Source organism: Triturus cristatus, chromosome 2_2, assembly GCF_964204655.1.
Source record: "Triturus cristatus chromosome 2_2, aTriCri1.1, whole genome shotgun sequence".
Classification (NCBI taxonomy): Eukaryota; Metazoa; Chordata; class Amphibia; order Caudata; family Salamandridae; genus Triturus; species Triturus cristatus.
In genome coordinates this window covers 260,008,625-260,024,649 of record NC_140582.1, presented here as the reverse complement: position 1 = coordinate 260,024,649, position 16,025 = coordinate 260,008,625, and the positions used below count along the sequence as shown (strand labels likewise).

The following is a 16,025-nucleotide window of genomic DNA, read 5'->3' as shown; positions in this document are numbered from 1 at the left end:
GAAGCCGCTCCTATTCGGAAAGAATGTGTCCCAAAATTAACGGGGTCTTCCCCCACCCTTTCTAACGCTCTGCGCAGAATCGCCAATGTTTGGGAGGCTTTTAGCCGGGATCCATCCTGATGCGTGAAAACAAAATTTGATATTGCCCCCCCCCGCTAACGTAAAATCTGACCATGCTTGCTTAGGGCATAAGGGACCTTTAATTGCTTGTAAAACCACCTTCGACCCTTTACCAATCTAGTCCGTTTTTGACTGTTCTAAGAAAATAGAAATAGAAGAGCGAGAAAGAGAAACATTATGAACTTTTAGGCCCTCATCGTGAGCTGTACCCAACAATTCTGAAATTCAAAATGCTCCAAAGAAAAGCCAAATCATACATAGTTTCAGCAAATGATATTCAAATTGAGAAAAACAGACCCCACTTAGAACACATGTAATCTTGTATATTAATTTCAGCGATATAGTTTCTCTTTTGTACTGACCCCTCTTTTTCATCTTCGCCCAACCTTGCAATATTCTCCGACCCATCTCACCTGCTGAAGGCTCATAACCCCAAAAAGAATTTTCCATAGAATGACACCCCAGCCAATTTTCCGGCTATAGTGGTGGAAGATATACTCCTTTGGATATTGCCCATTATGAATCTAATTATGTAATCATTCCGCTGCCTGAAACCTGTCCCATTAGGAGATCTATACTTAGCACCTGATTCTAAAAATTCCAGCCAAGCACGTCTGTAAGCCAACTTGGTGCTGTTAGCTAATGAGCTCTCGATGAGATGATGAGTGGTCAACTAGCCAAATCCCACACCTCCCGGGGGACCGGTGTCTTCTGACAGTCTGCTCCGGGCGCCAAACCACGGAATCTCGCCCACTGGAAATGAGAGAGGGCATCTGCGATGTTATTTGCCACTCCCGCAATATGTTTAGCTTTGAAAATCATATTAAACTGCAAGCATCTTAACATAAAGTTTTGCAAAAGCTTTAGTAACTTTGTATCTCTGACTTTCTGCCCATTGACTAGATCAACTACAGTTCTGTTGTCCACGTTGAAAACCACTGCTCTGTTAGCTAACTGTGGACCCCAGATAGCCAATGGCACTATAAGCGGGAAAAATTCTAGATAAGCTATGCTCCTCTTTTCAGCAAACCACGCGTGCGGCCAAGGCTCCGCACACCACTTCCCCTCCCAAAATATGCCAAAGCCATTGGCACCAGACGCGTCAGAATAGAACTGTATTTCTGTTAGAAAAACCCACTCCCACACCGGAAGGGTGGTGGTGGTGTTCTCCCAGACACGCTGTGGTAGCTTGGCTCGAGCGGTAAGGAAGGCACCGTGTTAAGCATACGACATACCCACACAATAACCATGCGTGCATCCGTTCCAAAAACGACACTACACCTTAAAATTTTATGAAAATATCTCTGTGTTTATCTTCTTTTCTCTTAGTTGCTGATTAAATAAATAATAATACAATCACAGTACACAAGCTTCTCCTTAAAAAGTGCAGGTCAAATAAATAGTAACACTTTACAGGTGCAATAAATAGGATCAGGTCAAATAAATACTGTGAGGGAATAAATACTGTGCAGGAATAAGTTAGCTCAGGACAATAAATACATTACAGGAATAACTTAGATAAATACAATAAATACAGTACCCTCAATAAATAATATCAGCCAACAATGACATTTGTAAAATCAGATCACATTTAAAATACTATGGGCTGATTTGGCCCAGTCACAGCTTGTGGTTAGGTGGATGGCCTGAGGGTGTCTCACCTAGCTTGGGTAAGGCTGAGGCTACAACTGAGGTAGATCAAGGGTAATCTAGGAATCTGGCGCTCCCAAACTACACAACCCCTCACACAGGTCACTGTATCAGTCTCAGTCCACCCCTGGCACTTCCAGGCTGGCCCTAACACCTCTTTATCCCCTAGGATGGTCTCTTAGAACTCCACAGGGCCTTAGGCGCCCTCTATTCCACTTACTGCCCTTTTTATGAAGCTCCGACGCCGCTGGAGCCGTGTCGACGCCGTGGGGCGGTTCCGGTTCAATGTCGGCGGCCTCGGCTCGATGACAGTTCATGACGACGCCGGTAGGCGGTTCCGGTTCGATGTCGGCGGCCTCGGCTCGATGTCGACCTCCGGTTCGATGACGTCGGGCAGTCTTGGCTCGATGTCGACTTCGGGCGGCTCCGGTTCGATGTCGGCGGCCTCGGCTCGATGTCGACCTCCGGTTCGATGACGTCGGGCAATCTTGGCTCGATGTCGACTTCCGCCGGCTCCGGAGTGCGATCTCCACTCCCGACCTCCGGTGCTCCTTTCCTTGGGTTCCGGCGACTCCGGAGTGCGACCTCCACTCCCGACCTCCGGCACGATTCTCTTCAGGTTCCGGCGACTCCGGAGTGCGATCTCCACTCCCGACCTCCGGCACGCTTCACCTCGGTCTCCGGTGACTCCGGAGGGCGGACTTCACTCCCCCGTCGACGCCGCACACTCGACCTCAGGTGACTTCCTCCTCGACCTCTGGTACTCTCTACGACCTCCTTCGGCGCCCTCTCTCGACCTCTGGCGGCTCCGGGTACGACGTCTGCTTTCCAGTCAGCGCCGCTTCTCCACCTCGGGCTCCAGGTCTCCAGGCTTCTCGACGTCGGACTTCAGGTAGTCACCAGTAACCAGGTCAGGAACTTGCTGTTCTTTGCTTTTAAGGCCTGTTCCTGCTGTCCAGGTCCTTAAGATGGTTTTTCTTGCTTTCTCCCACACAGGGCTCCAGGCTGGGCTCAGTCAGTAGGGACTAGTATCAAGGGTGGGTTTATGGACCCCACTCCAGGCACAAGTTTCCACCCCTGCTGCCTCACTCCTTCCTCCTTCAGGTTTCTGCTGCTCTCTCTTCACCAGTCAGGTGCCAACTGCCAGCTCCAACTGTCAACTCTGGCTTAGCTTCCCAACATTCTAAACCGCCTCCAACTGTCACAGGGTTCCAGAATGTTGCAGAAGGTTCTAGTAGGTTCCAGTGAGTTCTGATGATGTCACAGGTGGCCACCATTTTGTGCTCCAGGCCCTCAGACAGAAGTTCCAGGGGTAGATAAAATGGCTCCCTGAATCTGCATCAATACTAAAAAGTCTGGTGGTTCCCAAAAAGGAAAAATACTAACAGGGTTTGAGGCAAAAGTGGGACAAAATAAATAATGATGAGGAGGGACCACCCAAAGGGCTGACAGGTCTAACACGCGTCCCCCCCAGCTGAAAGTGGGGAGAGCTACCCAACCCCTTGGGAGTTCTCATCACTAAGGCGGAAATACCTTGAGAGACCGTCTGCATTGGCGTAGTCCACTCCAAGCCGATGTTCCACCTGAAAGTCCATTCCCTGTAGGGAAATAGACCACCACAACAACTTGGGATTCTCCCCCTTCATCTGCATCAGCCAACGAAGAGGTCTGTGGTCGGTCTGAACTAGGAAGTGCGAGCCAAACAGGTATGGCCGCAACTTCTTCAGAGCCCATACCACTGCAAAGGCTTCACGCTCTATTGCACTCCACTTCTGTTCCCTGGGAAGTAGTCTCCGGGATAGGAAGACCACGGGTTGATCCAGACCCTCTTCATTGAGTTGCGATAACACTGCCCCAATGCCATGTTCTGATGCATCCGTCTGGACAATGAACTCCTTGGAAAAGTCTGGGGCCCTTAAGACCGGGGCCTCGCACATGGCTTTCTTCAGTCTCACAAAGGCCTGCTGACAAGCCTCCGTCCAGACTACCCGTCGAGGTTGTTTCTTGGACGTGAGCTCCGTGAGGGGGGCTACAATGGTACCGTACCCCTTCACGAAGCGGCGGTAATATCCCGTGAGGCCCAGAAAAGCTCGGACCTCAGTCTGTGTCTTGGGGGGTTCCCAGGCCATGATGGCCTCGATCTTCACCTGGAGGGGTTGCACCGCTCCCCTACCCACCAAGTGTCCAAGGTACACTACCGACCCCTGCCCGATCTGGCACTTGCTGGCCTTGATCGTCAATCCAGCTTGTCTCAGGGCCTGGAGAACAGCTTGCAGGTGACGCAAGTGATCCTCCCAGCTGTTACTGAAGACGGCTATGTCATCCAGATAAGCAGCAGAGAAACTTTCCATTCCGGTGATGATCTGGTTTACCAGGCGCTGAAACGTGGCAGGTGCGTTCTTGAGCCCAAAGGGCATCACACAGAACTGGTAGTGGCCATTGGGCGTGGAGAAGGCTGACCTTTCCCTTGCTCCATCAGTCAAAGAGATCTGCCAGCACCCAGAAGTAAGGTCAAAGGTACTTAGATATTGGGCAGCTCCCAGCCGGTCAATCAATTCATCCGCCCTAGGGATCGGATGTGCATCAGTTTTGGTTACTGAATTCAGTCCCCGGTAGTCCACACAGAACCTCAGTTCCGGTTGGGCTTCCGGTGGTGCAGCTTTTGGTACTAGTACCACCGGACTGGACCAGGGGCTGCTAGAAGGTTCGATCACTCCTAGCTCCAGCATCTTAGTGACTTCACTGTGAATGCTGGCCTTCACCTTGTCTGACATCCGGTAGATCTTGGACTTCACAGGTGGGCTGTCTCCTGTGTCCACGTCATGGACGCACAGGTGAGTCCTACCCGGGACAAGGGAGAACAACGAAGAGTACTGCCCCAGGACCTGGCGGCAGTCCTCCTGCTGTTCAGGAGTTAGAGATGGGGAGAGAATCACTCCCCCCACCGACACATCCTTCTCTTGAGACGCAAACAAATCGGGGAGAGGCTCGCTTTCCACGTCCTCTGCTCCGTCAGTCACCATCATCAAGATGACTTCGGGCCTCTCGTGGTGGGGTTTGAGGCGGTTGGCGTGCAGCACTCGTAGGGGCTGACAAGGGGTTTTAAGATCCACCAAGTAGGTAGCCTTACCCTTCTTCTCCAACACCTCAAAGGGTCCTGACCAGCGATCCTGGAGGGCGCTAAGCTCTCCTGGTTCGATCACCCACACCTTCTGGCCAGGCTCCAACTCCACCGGGTGAGCGTTGTGGTCATACCACGCCTTCATCACTGCTTGGCTGGCTTCCAAGTTGTCAGAAGCTTGCTTCCACAACTTAGCCATTTGGCTCCGGAAGGCCAGCATGTAGTTCACCACATCCTGGGGAAGCTTTCTGGGAGTTCTTTCCCATCCGTCTCTCACCAGGTTGAGAGGTCCACGTACAGGGTGCCCATACAGAAGCTCGAAGGGGCTGAAGCCCACTCCCTTCTGTGGCACTTCCCTGTAAGAAAAGAGTAGACAGGGTAGGAGGACGTCCCATTCCTCCGCAGGCTTTCAGGCAGACTTCTGATCATGCCTTTCAAGGTTTTGTTAAACCTCTCCACCAGACCATTGGTCTGGGGGTGGTAAGGAGTTGTGAACCGGTAGGTCACTCCACACTCCTTCCACATGGCCCGCATGTACGCTGACATGAAGTTGGTCCCCCTGTCGGACACAACTTCTTTGGGAAAACCCACTCGGGTAAAGATTCCCATCAGGGCCCTAGCCACAACAGGTGCTGTTATGGTCCTCAGAGGTATTGCCTCTGGGTACCGTGTGGCATGATCCACCAGGACCAGGATAAACCTGTGACCAGCTGACGTAGGCGGATCTAACGGACCCACAATGTCGATGCCCACCCTTTCAAAGGGGGTGCTAACGACAGGAAGTGGTTCCAGGGGAGCTTTCAGCTTCACCCCTGTTTTCCCACTGGCTTGGCAAGACACACATGTCCGGCAGTAGGTATCGGACGACACTTTCATCTGAGGCCAATAAAAGTGTGGGACAAGACGGGCGAAGGTCTTGTCTTGCCCCAGGTGTCCTGCCAAGGGGATCTCGTGAGCCAACTCCAGAAGGAAGACTCGATAACGTTGAGGGACTACCAAGGCTCGTGACGATCCATGTAGGGGTGCCTTGGGTTCACTGTAGAGGAGGCCATCCTCCCAGTAAACACTGTAGTTCCCTTCAACGTTCCCTGCTGCCTGGGCTTTGGCCTGACGCCTCAGCCCCTCAAGGGTAGGGCACTCCCTCTGGCCCTGGCAGAATTCCTCCCTGGACGGGCCTCCCTCCACGTGCCACTCGGCCGGGATGGGTAGGTCCTCCAGTTTGGTAACATCCCCCACCGCAGACTCCTGGTCCACCACCTCCGGTGGCCTATCCGTCCTACGGGGTGTGGACGCCGAGGCAGGCTCCTCCTGTCCTCGGTTCTTCCCTTGACTGGCAGCTGGCTGGGCCTTTGTTCCAGGCTCCAGCCTGAACGAACTCCCTCTCCGGGTAGTCGCGGACCCTGTGCTCACACAGGCCCAGTCAGGTGTACCCAGCATCTCAGTATGAGTCCGGTATTCCACCTCCTTCCAAGCATTGTGCTCCATGTCATTCCCCAGCAGACAATCAACTGGCAAGGCAGGGCTTACGGCAACTCGAAGTGAACCTGCAACCCCCTCCCATTCAAAGGGAACCTCGGCCACTGGATAGTGGCCTGTTCTGCCGTCAGCCATCGCGGCTGGGTGGAGTACATCGGGAATTACCTGCTCTGGAGACACCAGTTGGCTACGTACCATAGTCATACTGGCTCCTGTGTCTCTCAGAGCCTCCCCTCTTTGGCCGTTGATGGTGACCCACTGCCCATACTTTACGGTATTTGCGGGCACCTGGATCTTAGGAACCATCTCCCGTTCTCCCAGGGACACTAAAGTGACACCCGCCCACTCCCTTCCCTTAGTTAAGGGCATCTCCTCCCCGAGCACTACACTAGCTACTCCGGGGGTCTTTCCTCCAATGGGAGGGGGTGGTCGTTTCTGGCACTTCGGATCTCCTTTATAGTGTCCAACGCCACCGCACTCGTAGCAATGGACAACCCTTGGCTGCTGACTCTGGCCAGGATTAGGGTTTCTGGGTGGGGTAGCCCTAGGGGTGAATCCTGTTCCCTTTCCTTGGAAATTATTTTGGGGGCCTTTGGAGAACTCCTTTTTCTTTTCCCCTCCCTCTTTCTTCTGGGGGGTGCCCTGTCCAGCCTTTTGAGTATCCCCTCCAGTCCCCCTTGTGGACACCCGGGTACTAGCCCAAATGTCCGCCTCCTCAGCAAGCTTCCGGGGATTGGTCAGCTTGCTATCCACCAGGTGTTGACGCAATTCAGGGAAACATTTTTCGAGCAGGTGTTCCTTCAGTACTAAATCGAACAACCCCTCGTAGTTACTCACTTCACTGCCCTGAATCCAACCCTCTAGTGCCTTCTTTGCATAGTCCAGGAAGTCCACCCAATTCTGTGTGCCCAGTTTGTGACTACCCCGGAACTTCTGTCTGTACTTTTCGGGTGTTAGTTCAAACTTTCTTATGAGCGCCAGTTTCATGGTGGGGTAGTGGGTCTGCTCATCCTCCTCAAGGGCCAATAATGCATCCCTACCAGCTGGAGGCATGTACTTGTACAATCCCCCTCCCCAGTACTTCTCTGGAACCCCATGGGCCCTTAACGAGACCTCATAGGCCGCTAGCCACTTGGCGATATCGTCACCCACCCCATAGCTAGCTTCTATGTCCTTCGGCAAGTAGGGTTTGGGTTCCCTAGTGAACTCTTGGTCTTTGCTGCCACCATTAGCAACAGGGTGTGCCCCGACTCTTAGGATCTGAAGATCTATCTCTTTCAGTCTTAACTCATGAGCCATCCTCTGTTCCTCCTTCTCTTTCTCCAGCCTTGCTAAGTCCCATGTGAGCTGTCTTTTCTCCCTCCGGTCTGTTAACTCCACTTCAGATAAGCCACCGCTAGAGACAGTGCTGCCCTTCCTGGAAATGGTTCTAGGCCCCGCTACTAGGTTCCCCACCTCCGGTTGGTACATCCCAGCCCCCTCGCTGTCAGGCTCTCCATCCCTGTCTTCCTCCTCAGCCTTGCTTTCTCATCGTGCCTCCCCCCAAGCCCTTAAGCTGGTTTGGAGTGCACCCTTCTTTGCTCCTGGGGGACAATACACCCCCTCCCGCTGGCAAAACTCCCTGAGTTGGACCACAGTGTACGTTTCTAAATTCTCCAGTACAAACTCCATTTTGCCCACTCAGAACAGAAGACAGGTTTTGACAGAAGCAATGCAGGGGGGTACCTTATATAATACCTCCTCCCACCACCAGAGTAAATTTGGAAAAAACAAAAGCTCACAATTAGGAAGGCCGCTTTGAGAAAACTCCAGGTGTAGGCCTATGGACTACCCACAGTTATTGTCGAGTATACGTAGGCACAGCTCAATCCCGCCGCTGAACACCAATCATGTTAGAAAAACCCACTCCCACACCGGAAGGGTGGTGGTGGTGTTCTCCCAGACACGCTGTGGTAGCTTGGCTCGAGCGGTAAGGAAGGCACCGTGTTAAGCATACGACATACCCACACAATAACCATGCGTGCATCCGTTCCAAAAACGACACTACACCTTAAAATTTTATGAAAATATCTCTGTGTTTATCTTCTTTTCTCTTAGTTGCTGATTAAATAAATAATAATACAATCACAGTACACAAGCTTCTCCTTAAAAAGTGCAGGTCAAATAAATAGTAACACTTTACAGGTGCAATAAATAGGATCAGGTCAAATAAATACTGTGAGGGAATAAATACTGTGCAGGAATAAGTTAGCTCAGGACAATAAATACATTACAGGAATAACTTAGATAAATACAATAAATACAGTACCCTCAATAAATAATATCAGCCAACAATGACATTTGTAAAATCAGATCACATTTAAAATACTATGGGCTGATTTGGCCCAGTCACAGCTTGTGGTTAGGTGGATGGCCTGAGGGTGTCTCACCTAGCTTGGGTAAGGCTGAGGCTACAACTGAGGTAGATCAAGGGTAATCTAGGAATCTGGCGCTCCCAAACTACACAACCCCTCACACAGGTCACTGTATCAGTCTCAGTCCACCCCTGGCACTTCCAGGCTGGCCCTAACACCTCTTTATCCCCTAGGATGGTCTCTTAGAGCTCCACAGGGCCTTAGGCGCCCTCTATTCCACTTACTGCCCTTTTTATGAAGCTCCGACGCCGCTGGAGTCGTGTCGACGCCGTGGGGCGGTTCCGGTTCGATGTCGGCGGCCTCGGCTCGATGACAGTTCTTGACGACGCCGGTAGGCGGTTCCGGTTCGATGTCGGCGGCCTCGGCTCGATGTCGACCTCCGGTTCGATGACGTCGGGCAGTCTTGGCTCGATGTCGACTTCGGGCGGCTCCGGTTCGATGTCGGCGGCCTCGGCTCGAAGTCGACCTCCGGTTCGATGACGTCGGGCAATCTTGGCTCGATGTCGACTTCCGCCGGCTCCGGAGTGCGATCTCCACTCCCGACCTCCGGTGCTCCTTTCCTTGGGTTCTGGCGACTCCGGAGTGCGACCTCCACTCCCGACCTCCGGCACGATTCTCTTCAGGTTCTGGCGACTCCGGAGTGCGATCTCCACTCTCGACCTCCGGCACGCTTCACCTCGGTCTCCGGCGACTCCGGAGGGCGGACTTCACTCCCCCGTCGACGCCGCACACTCGACCTCAGGTGACTTCCTCCTCGACCTCTGGTACTCTCTACGACCTCCGTCGGCGCCCTCTCTCGACCTCTGGCGGCTCCGGGTACGACGTCTGCTTTCCAGTCAGCGTCGCTTCTCCACCTCGGGCTCCAGGTCTCCAGGCTTCTCGACGTCGGACTTCAGGTAGTCACCAGTAACCAGGTCAGGAACTTGCTGTTCTTTGCTTTTAAGGCCTGTTCCTGCTGTCCAGGTCCTTAAGATGGTTTTTCTTGCTTTCTCCCACACAGGGCTCCAGGCTGGGCTCAGTCAGTAGGGACTAGTATCAAGGGTGGGTTTATGGACCCCACTCCAGGCACAAGTTTCCACCCCTGCTGCCTCACTCCTTCCTCCTTCAGGTTTCTGCTGCTCTCTCTTCACCAGTCAGGTGCCAACTGCCAGCTCCTACTGTCAACTCTGGCTTAGCTTCCCAACATTCTAAACCGCCTCCAACTGTCACAGGGTTCCAGAATGTTGCAGAAGGTTCTAGTAGGTTCCAGTGAGTTCTGATGATGTCACAGGTGGCCACCATTTTGTGCACCAGGCCCTCAGACAGAAGTTCAAGGGGTAGATAAAATGGCTCCCTGAATCTGCATCAATACTAAAAAGTCTGGTGGTTCCCAAAAAGGAAAAATACTAACAGGGTTTGAGGCAAAAGTGGGACAAAATAAATAATGATGAGGAGGGACCACCCAAAGGGCTGACAGGTCTAACAATTTCCCAAACAAAATCCTCGTCCAACGACCAGATTGTAACGCCGTTGAAATCTTTCAGAAAGTGTAACCATACTTCCAAATCAGCCCTTATATTGGCAGTAACTCTGATCGTATGGTGAGGCAGCTGAATGCCTGACATGGCGAACCCCAACCTTCTGCAAAATGCTCTTCCTGCTCGAACCACCCTACATGCAAAGTTCAAATGGCCAAGCAAGCACTGTACTTCAAGCAACTTCAACTTATCCGCTCTTATGGCGTATTCCAGTAGCCTGGTTATCTCGAGTACCTTTTTCCCTGGCAGTCTAGCTTCCATCTTATGGGTATCGACTTCAATACCCAGGTATGTTAAACAGCAGCTAGGCCCTTCTGTTTTTTCTGGCGCTAAGGGAACACCCATCTCTTGCGTGAATGATTGAAAATCTTCCAACGCTTTGCCACATTGTTGGGAACCTGCAGCTCCCATAAACAGAAAATCATCTAAATAGTGTGTTACTCCCTTGTGGCCTGTTACCAACGATTGGAAGGGCCTTGTCCACAAAACATTTTCCTTCGAAATGAATGCCTAGCAAGGAGAAATCGGAGGGGTGAACAGGTAATAACCTAAAAGCCGACTTAATGTCGCATTTCGCTAGCTCGGAATCTTGTCCCGAAAGCCTTATCATACCTAAAGCCGTATCCACAGAAGCAAACTTTACCATGGAATCCTCCTAGCAATGAAATCATTGATGGATGCACCGTGTGGCCAGGAGAGATGCTGAATCATCCGGAATTCCCCTTCCGCTTTTTTAGGTACTGCACCCAGTGGTGACACGATAAGATTTTCCAACGGCCATGTGTCGAAGGGGCCTGCCATCCTACCCTCTGCTACCTCTGTCAACAATTTCTTCCTAACAACATGTGGGAACTCTTCTGCAGACTTTAAATTTTTTGCAAAACGGCGAAACCTGGGCCCCTTATATCCTAGCTTGAACCCTTCCTTAAAACCCCATTTGAGCAGTGATGCTTCATGTGTGTCAGGATAGTATGTCAAATATGCACTCAAGTTGTCAATGTTAATTGGTGTAGAAGCCCTTGATTCCAGATTGAAAGCCTCCACCCCTTCCTTTACCTGGCAAACCGCCCCCCCAATGTAACTGCTCCCCAAAACATTGAGTGACTGCATGTCTCCTCCACATCGTGAACACTCATGTTTATATTTACATGGGTTTTTTGTGCAAAATCCCTTATTAAAGTTCCAGCATGCGCCGGAAATGAAAGACTGCTGTCTGTTCCAACTGCCCACCGCCCCCAGGGTGGGCTTACTTTGAAAGGGCCGACTGTGCACTGCTAAACCACTCGCAGTATGCATGGCTGGCGGGGGCCTTTGTGGATACATCCATTGCACCCAAAGTTCATTGTCCACTTCGCCCCATGGTTTCTCGGGTGTAAGAACTAATCGTGCCCTAAACTCTTCGTCATAGCGCAACCATGCGTACCCACCAAATTCAATGGCTGCTTTCCTGATGATATCCATATATTTAAAAATCGCCACTGACCTGTCAGAAAACCGTTCACAGTACATACTCGCGAAGATGAGAAACGCCGAAGTCCAGGTATCTATATTAGTTGGCACCCTAGGTCTCCTGGCCAACTCCCACGCCTCTTCCTTGGAACCCTCTTTTGCCTGGACCTCCCTATGCAGGAGCTTAAATACATCCACAAAATCCCCTCTCCAGATCTTTTCCTTCATGACTTTGGACAAATGGGCACCCAATGGCATCGAGAAACCCATATAAGGTAAGCGTTTCAAACCTGACGACTGCGGTGCATTACCCTCTGCTTTTGTCCCTTTATCTGTACTTACGGGCTCATGATGTTTTTTATCTGAGCTTACAGTATCTGCGACTGCCTGACTAGCTACCTCCACTAATGTTGCCTTGTCATCACCACCATCCGTGCCCACACCCTTATCAACACATAAACTTTTGCGACGAGATTTAACAAGTGCCTCACCTGTTCTTATGGCCTGTCTTTCTTCCGACAATATTCTCCTCTTCCTCCCTTTAGTGTCAGGTCCGGTCTTGATCCCCTTTAGTGCATCAACACTTGACTTCCCCTGTGAAAAATAATTTCTGGAAATATCTTTAGTAGACCCCCTCTGTTCCCCTAAAGAAACGGAAAAATCCTGCACCAGGGTGTCTTCCTCTCCGATTTCCCCTTCCTCCAAAGAGGCATTATCACTTTCAACTGACGTGTTCTTTAACACCCCCTCCTCACCTGCTCTACCATCCCTTGTACTACAACCAGGAAGCTCCCCATCCCCAATACCCTCATCATACACATTCCATTTTATCCCTCGCGCAAAACGAGACGCTTTTTTGGCACTGTTTTTTATCCAGGTCCAGCATACATATCCGTTAATTAAACTCTACAAAGGTGGTATGCAGTTCCTAATGTAAAAGCAGGCGAAGGTGTGTTTAGTAATGGGCTCCACCATCACCATCACCTACACTCTTTTAGGGCCCTCACACGCACTTCACCCACCGGCATATGGAAAAAAGATCTCCGCCAGGAAGGCCCCATCTCGGGTGCCGATCGGGGATTGCAGCGCCGACCCGATAAGGAGCAGCCCCGATGATGAAACAAGACACCTAGCTGGCTGGGTGTGTGAGGGTCTTTTTCCAAAAGGAGAAGATTCTTCTCCCCTTTTGTGCGACTCCACACTCACGTGTAGAGCCCATTACTAAACACACCTTCGCCTGCTTTTACATTAGGAACTGCATACCACTTTTGTAGAGAATGATAGAATATAGCCTGATCACATGTGTACATTCAGGTAAACATAAGTGCACGCAATACAAGTGGTGATGGGCCAATACTTTACTTTGTCAATGCTTATTTCTTGACATTATTTATACTTTTCCCATTTTATAGATATCCTTGTGTATTTAAACTACATCTACAAGTTACAGTAATTCAAAGCCAATAATACCTTTTCTTTGCTCCAATAAGAATGATACATTTCTGTGATATACATTAAGTTCTAAGTATACTACGCCTGAATGAAGGAATGCACTTGATGACTTGTATCAAAATTGTATACAATAGTAATGTTTTATAATTTTCATTTTATAAGCAACTATATTATTATTTGAGGTGGGAAACTAACCACTTTAAGGAATAATCACAACCCTTGTCAGGGTAACCCTTCAAAGTTACTAAATTAACCTGAGCTCAATCACCTGGTAGTTATGGCACAGAATAAACAAGCTTAACTTAAGGCAATGTGGAAGGTATTTATGCAGTACAAAAACAGTAATAAAGTCAAAATGCACACATATAAAAATTTGAAACTGAGTTAGAAAAATTGAGGTAAATATAATAAGCAAAATGACACCAAAATGACAAAAACCCAATAAAGGGAACCGGAGATATGAGTTTTTAAATGTTAAAGTAGAAACAGCGCAAAGAAGCGCTAGGCAACAATGCAAATCTATGGTCACGGTGGATCAAGACATAGGCAGAATTATAGGCTGACTGCAACAGAGCATAGGTCAACCACTCCACCCAGATTTGTGCCAGTCAAAGAGTTAACCTTCTGACTTATGGTCCCTGATTTAGAGTTTGGCAGAGAGTGTACTCCCTCGTAATTGTGATGGAGCACTCGCTCCATCAAACCCTCAGTTCAACCACTTGATTTACAAGCAAGTAATACTTCAGTATCTTGACGATGGCCAGACAGAGTATGGGCCATAGATGTTTTGGTGATTCGACCACCCGCAATTCGACAACACGCCCAATTTAGAGTGGACAGCCAAATGGCCAATGTTCACTGTCTGTCATTGCTGGAAAAACAAAATCATGTTAAAGTCAGTCGAACGCCTGTCAATTTGATGGTACCGTCAAACCTTTAATACAATGACAGGAAATGCTACAACAGCAGTTATTGCCAATAACTAGAGATGTTCACAGGGCTGGCACACATTCCTGAATGCGGAGGATGGGTACTCAGACAAAGGGACGGAGCAGCCGCTTTGACAAGAGTACAAATCGTGCTCCAAAATGTAAATCAGGCCCATAGTCTTTTAAGTCGCAATCCGCTACAGAAATACAGTTCCGACATAACCTCAGTGGAAGCATTTAGAGACTCACAGTCTGTTAGGCAGAGAACAACAGCAGGGTCCAGTCCAGGCCCAGTTACCACTGGTCAGCTGAAAAGTTGCAGGAAAGGTCTCTTGTAGCTTCTTATATCCCTGTAGCTTCACAGAAGATCAGTTGTGTGATCTGTGAGTCCACTTCTTTGCCCTGGGTAGATAAGGGAGCAGGTCCCGTCATTCAGGGCTCCTTTCAGGTCAAACACAGTAGGTCCAGTCCTCTTCTGATCTTCCACAAGTCCAGAGTGTGTTCTGAAGTGGGTTACTGGCGGTACCACATTTATGCCTAGCTCTAGCCAGTGGGTAGGGGTGACTCCTTGACCCTCTTTAAACAATGGAGTAAAAGTTCCCAGGTTCTGTCTGTAGGAAGCTAGACTTTTTGCAGATGTCCCTCCACTTTTTGCCCCCATTTGAACTGCTTGATGCTGGATTCGACTGTGACAGTGCACTGAAGCCTGCTAACCAGGCTCCAGTGCCAGTGTTCTTTCCCCTAAATTGACATGTGTAATTGGCATCCCCAATTGACAGAGAGCTTACCTCCCTTATTTGTCTGTAGTAAGTAGTACTTGTGGTACACATTGAGCATGGTTGGTAAAGGGGTACTCAGGGATTGCAGCACTGGTTGTGCCACCCTGAGTGAACCAAGTAAACTAATGACAGCAGGTCTGCCATTGCAGACTGCAGGAACAGTGTTCACTGCTCCATTTCGACTTTGTTCCCACCATGTGTGACAAAGTCACAGCAATGCTTTTAGTATATGTCAGTCACTTCCAGAGAAGGTCTCTTGAGCCCAGGAGGAAGGGTGCAGTATATTAAGACTGTAGACATGTAATTGAAAACTTATATATAGGTGTCACTGGAACTCTGTCCACATTCCACACTCTTTCATCCAACATAATGACAGTATGGTCCAGCACCTTGGTCACCTGAATACGTGGCAAAAAGCTAGATTCCCTCTTGTGGATTAAGTCTGACCCTGTACCCTCATTCACTGCCTTTCTTCTCTTCTTTCTTTCTCATTGCACGTGAATACTCACATCCACCACCTTGCCCGACTTACAATGATTAACTTCGCTACAATCCATCGATTTTATGTTCAGTCTGGAAGAAGGAACTCAAGCTCTTAGTAGGACAAATGGTGACACATCAACGCTAACATGCAGAGTTGTTTTTCAAAGCCCAACATGTTTCTCAGAGTTTTCTTCAAACTCATCTTAATAATCAGAACTAGATGCAATTGATCTTTGATGACCCTGTTGGCATGCTCAACTAATCCATTGTTTCTGACAGTGGAGGCTTCTGCTTTAGGGCGCTGGGGCTCCACCCCTCCAATATGCACAAAGTTAAAATGTATTGCATTGGTCTTACAAGCACTGCAAACAGTTTCTGGCTGCCTGACCTTCGTTCTGAACATGATTGTGAAGCAAGGCTCTGAAAGGCGGCACACAGTGCATTCACCAAATCTGGAGAGGTACCTCCACAAATCATATGTGGCAACCAGATAGGAAACAAGAAATATGAAAATGTATGTGAAATATACACGATATACATGTACAACAAGGGAACCAAGGGAGGTTCAGATGGATATGGACGCTTACAATCTTAAGAATATAATCATCAGAGGATAAGTGCAGTATGAATGGCAA

At 49.6% G+C, this 16,025-nt stretch overlaps 1 protein-coding gene across 5 annotated transcripts in view; it reads right to left on the bottom strand.

The window, feature by feature from the left end:
- Positions 1–16,025, bottom strand: part of LOC146862109 (uncharacterized) — a 165,542-nt gene that overhangs the window by 16,619 nt on the left and 132,898 nt on the right. The window contains exon 4 of one of the 5 annotated variants that reach the window (XM_085641306.1): positions 12,239–12,341. The exons of the other annotated variants lie outside the window; for them this stretch is intronic. Coding sequence (XP_085497432.1) covers positions 12,239–12,341 — 103 coding nt within the window. The remainder of the gene's footprint in view (positions 1–12,238; positions 12,342–16,025) is intronic. 5 annotated transcript variants of the gene reach the window in all.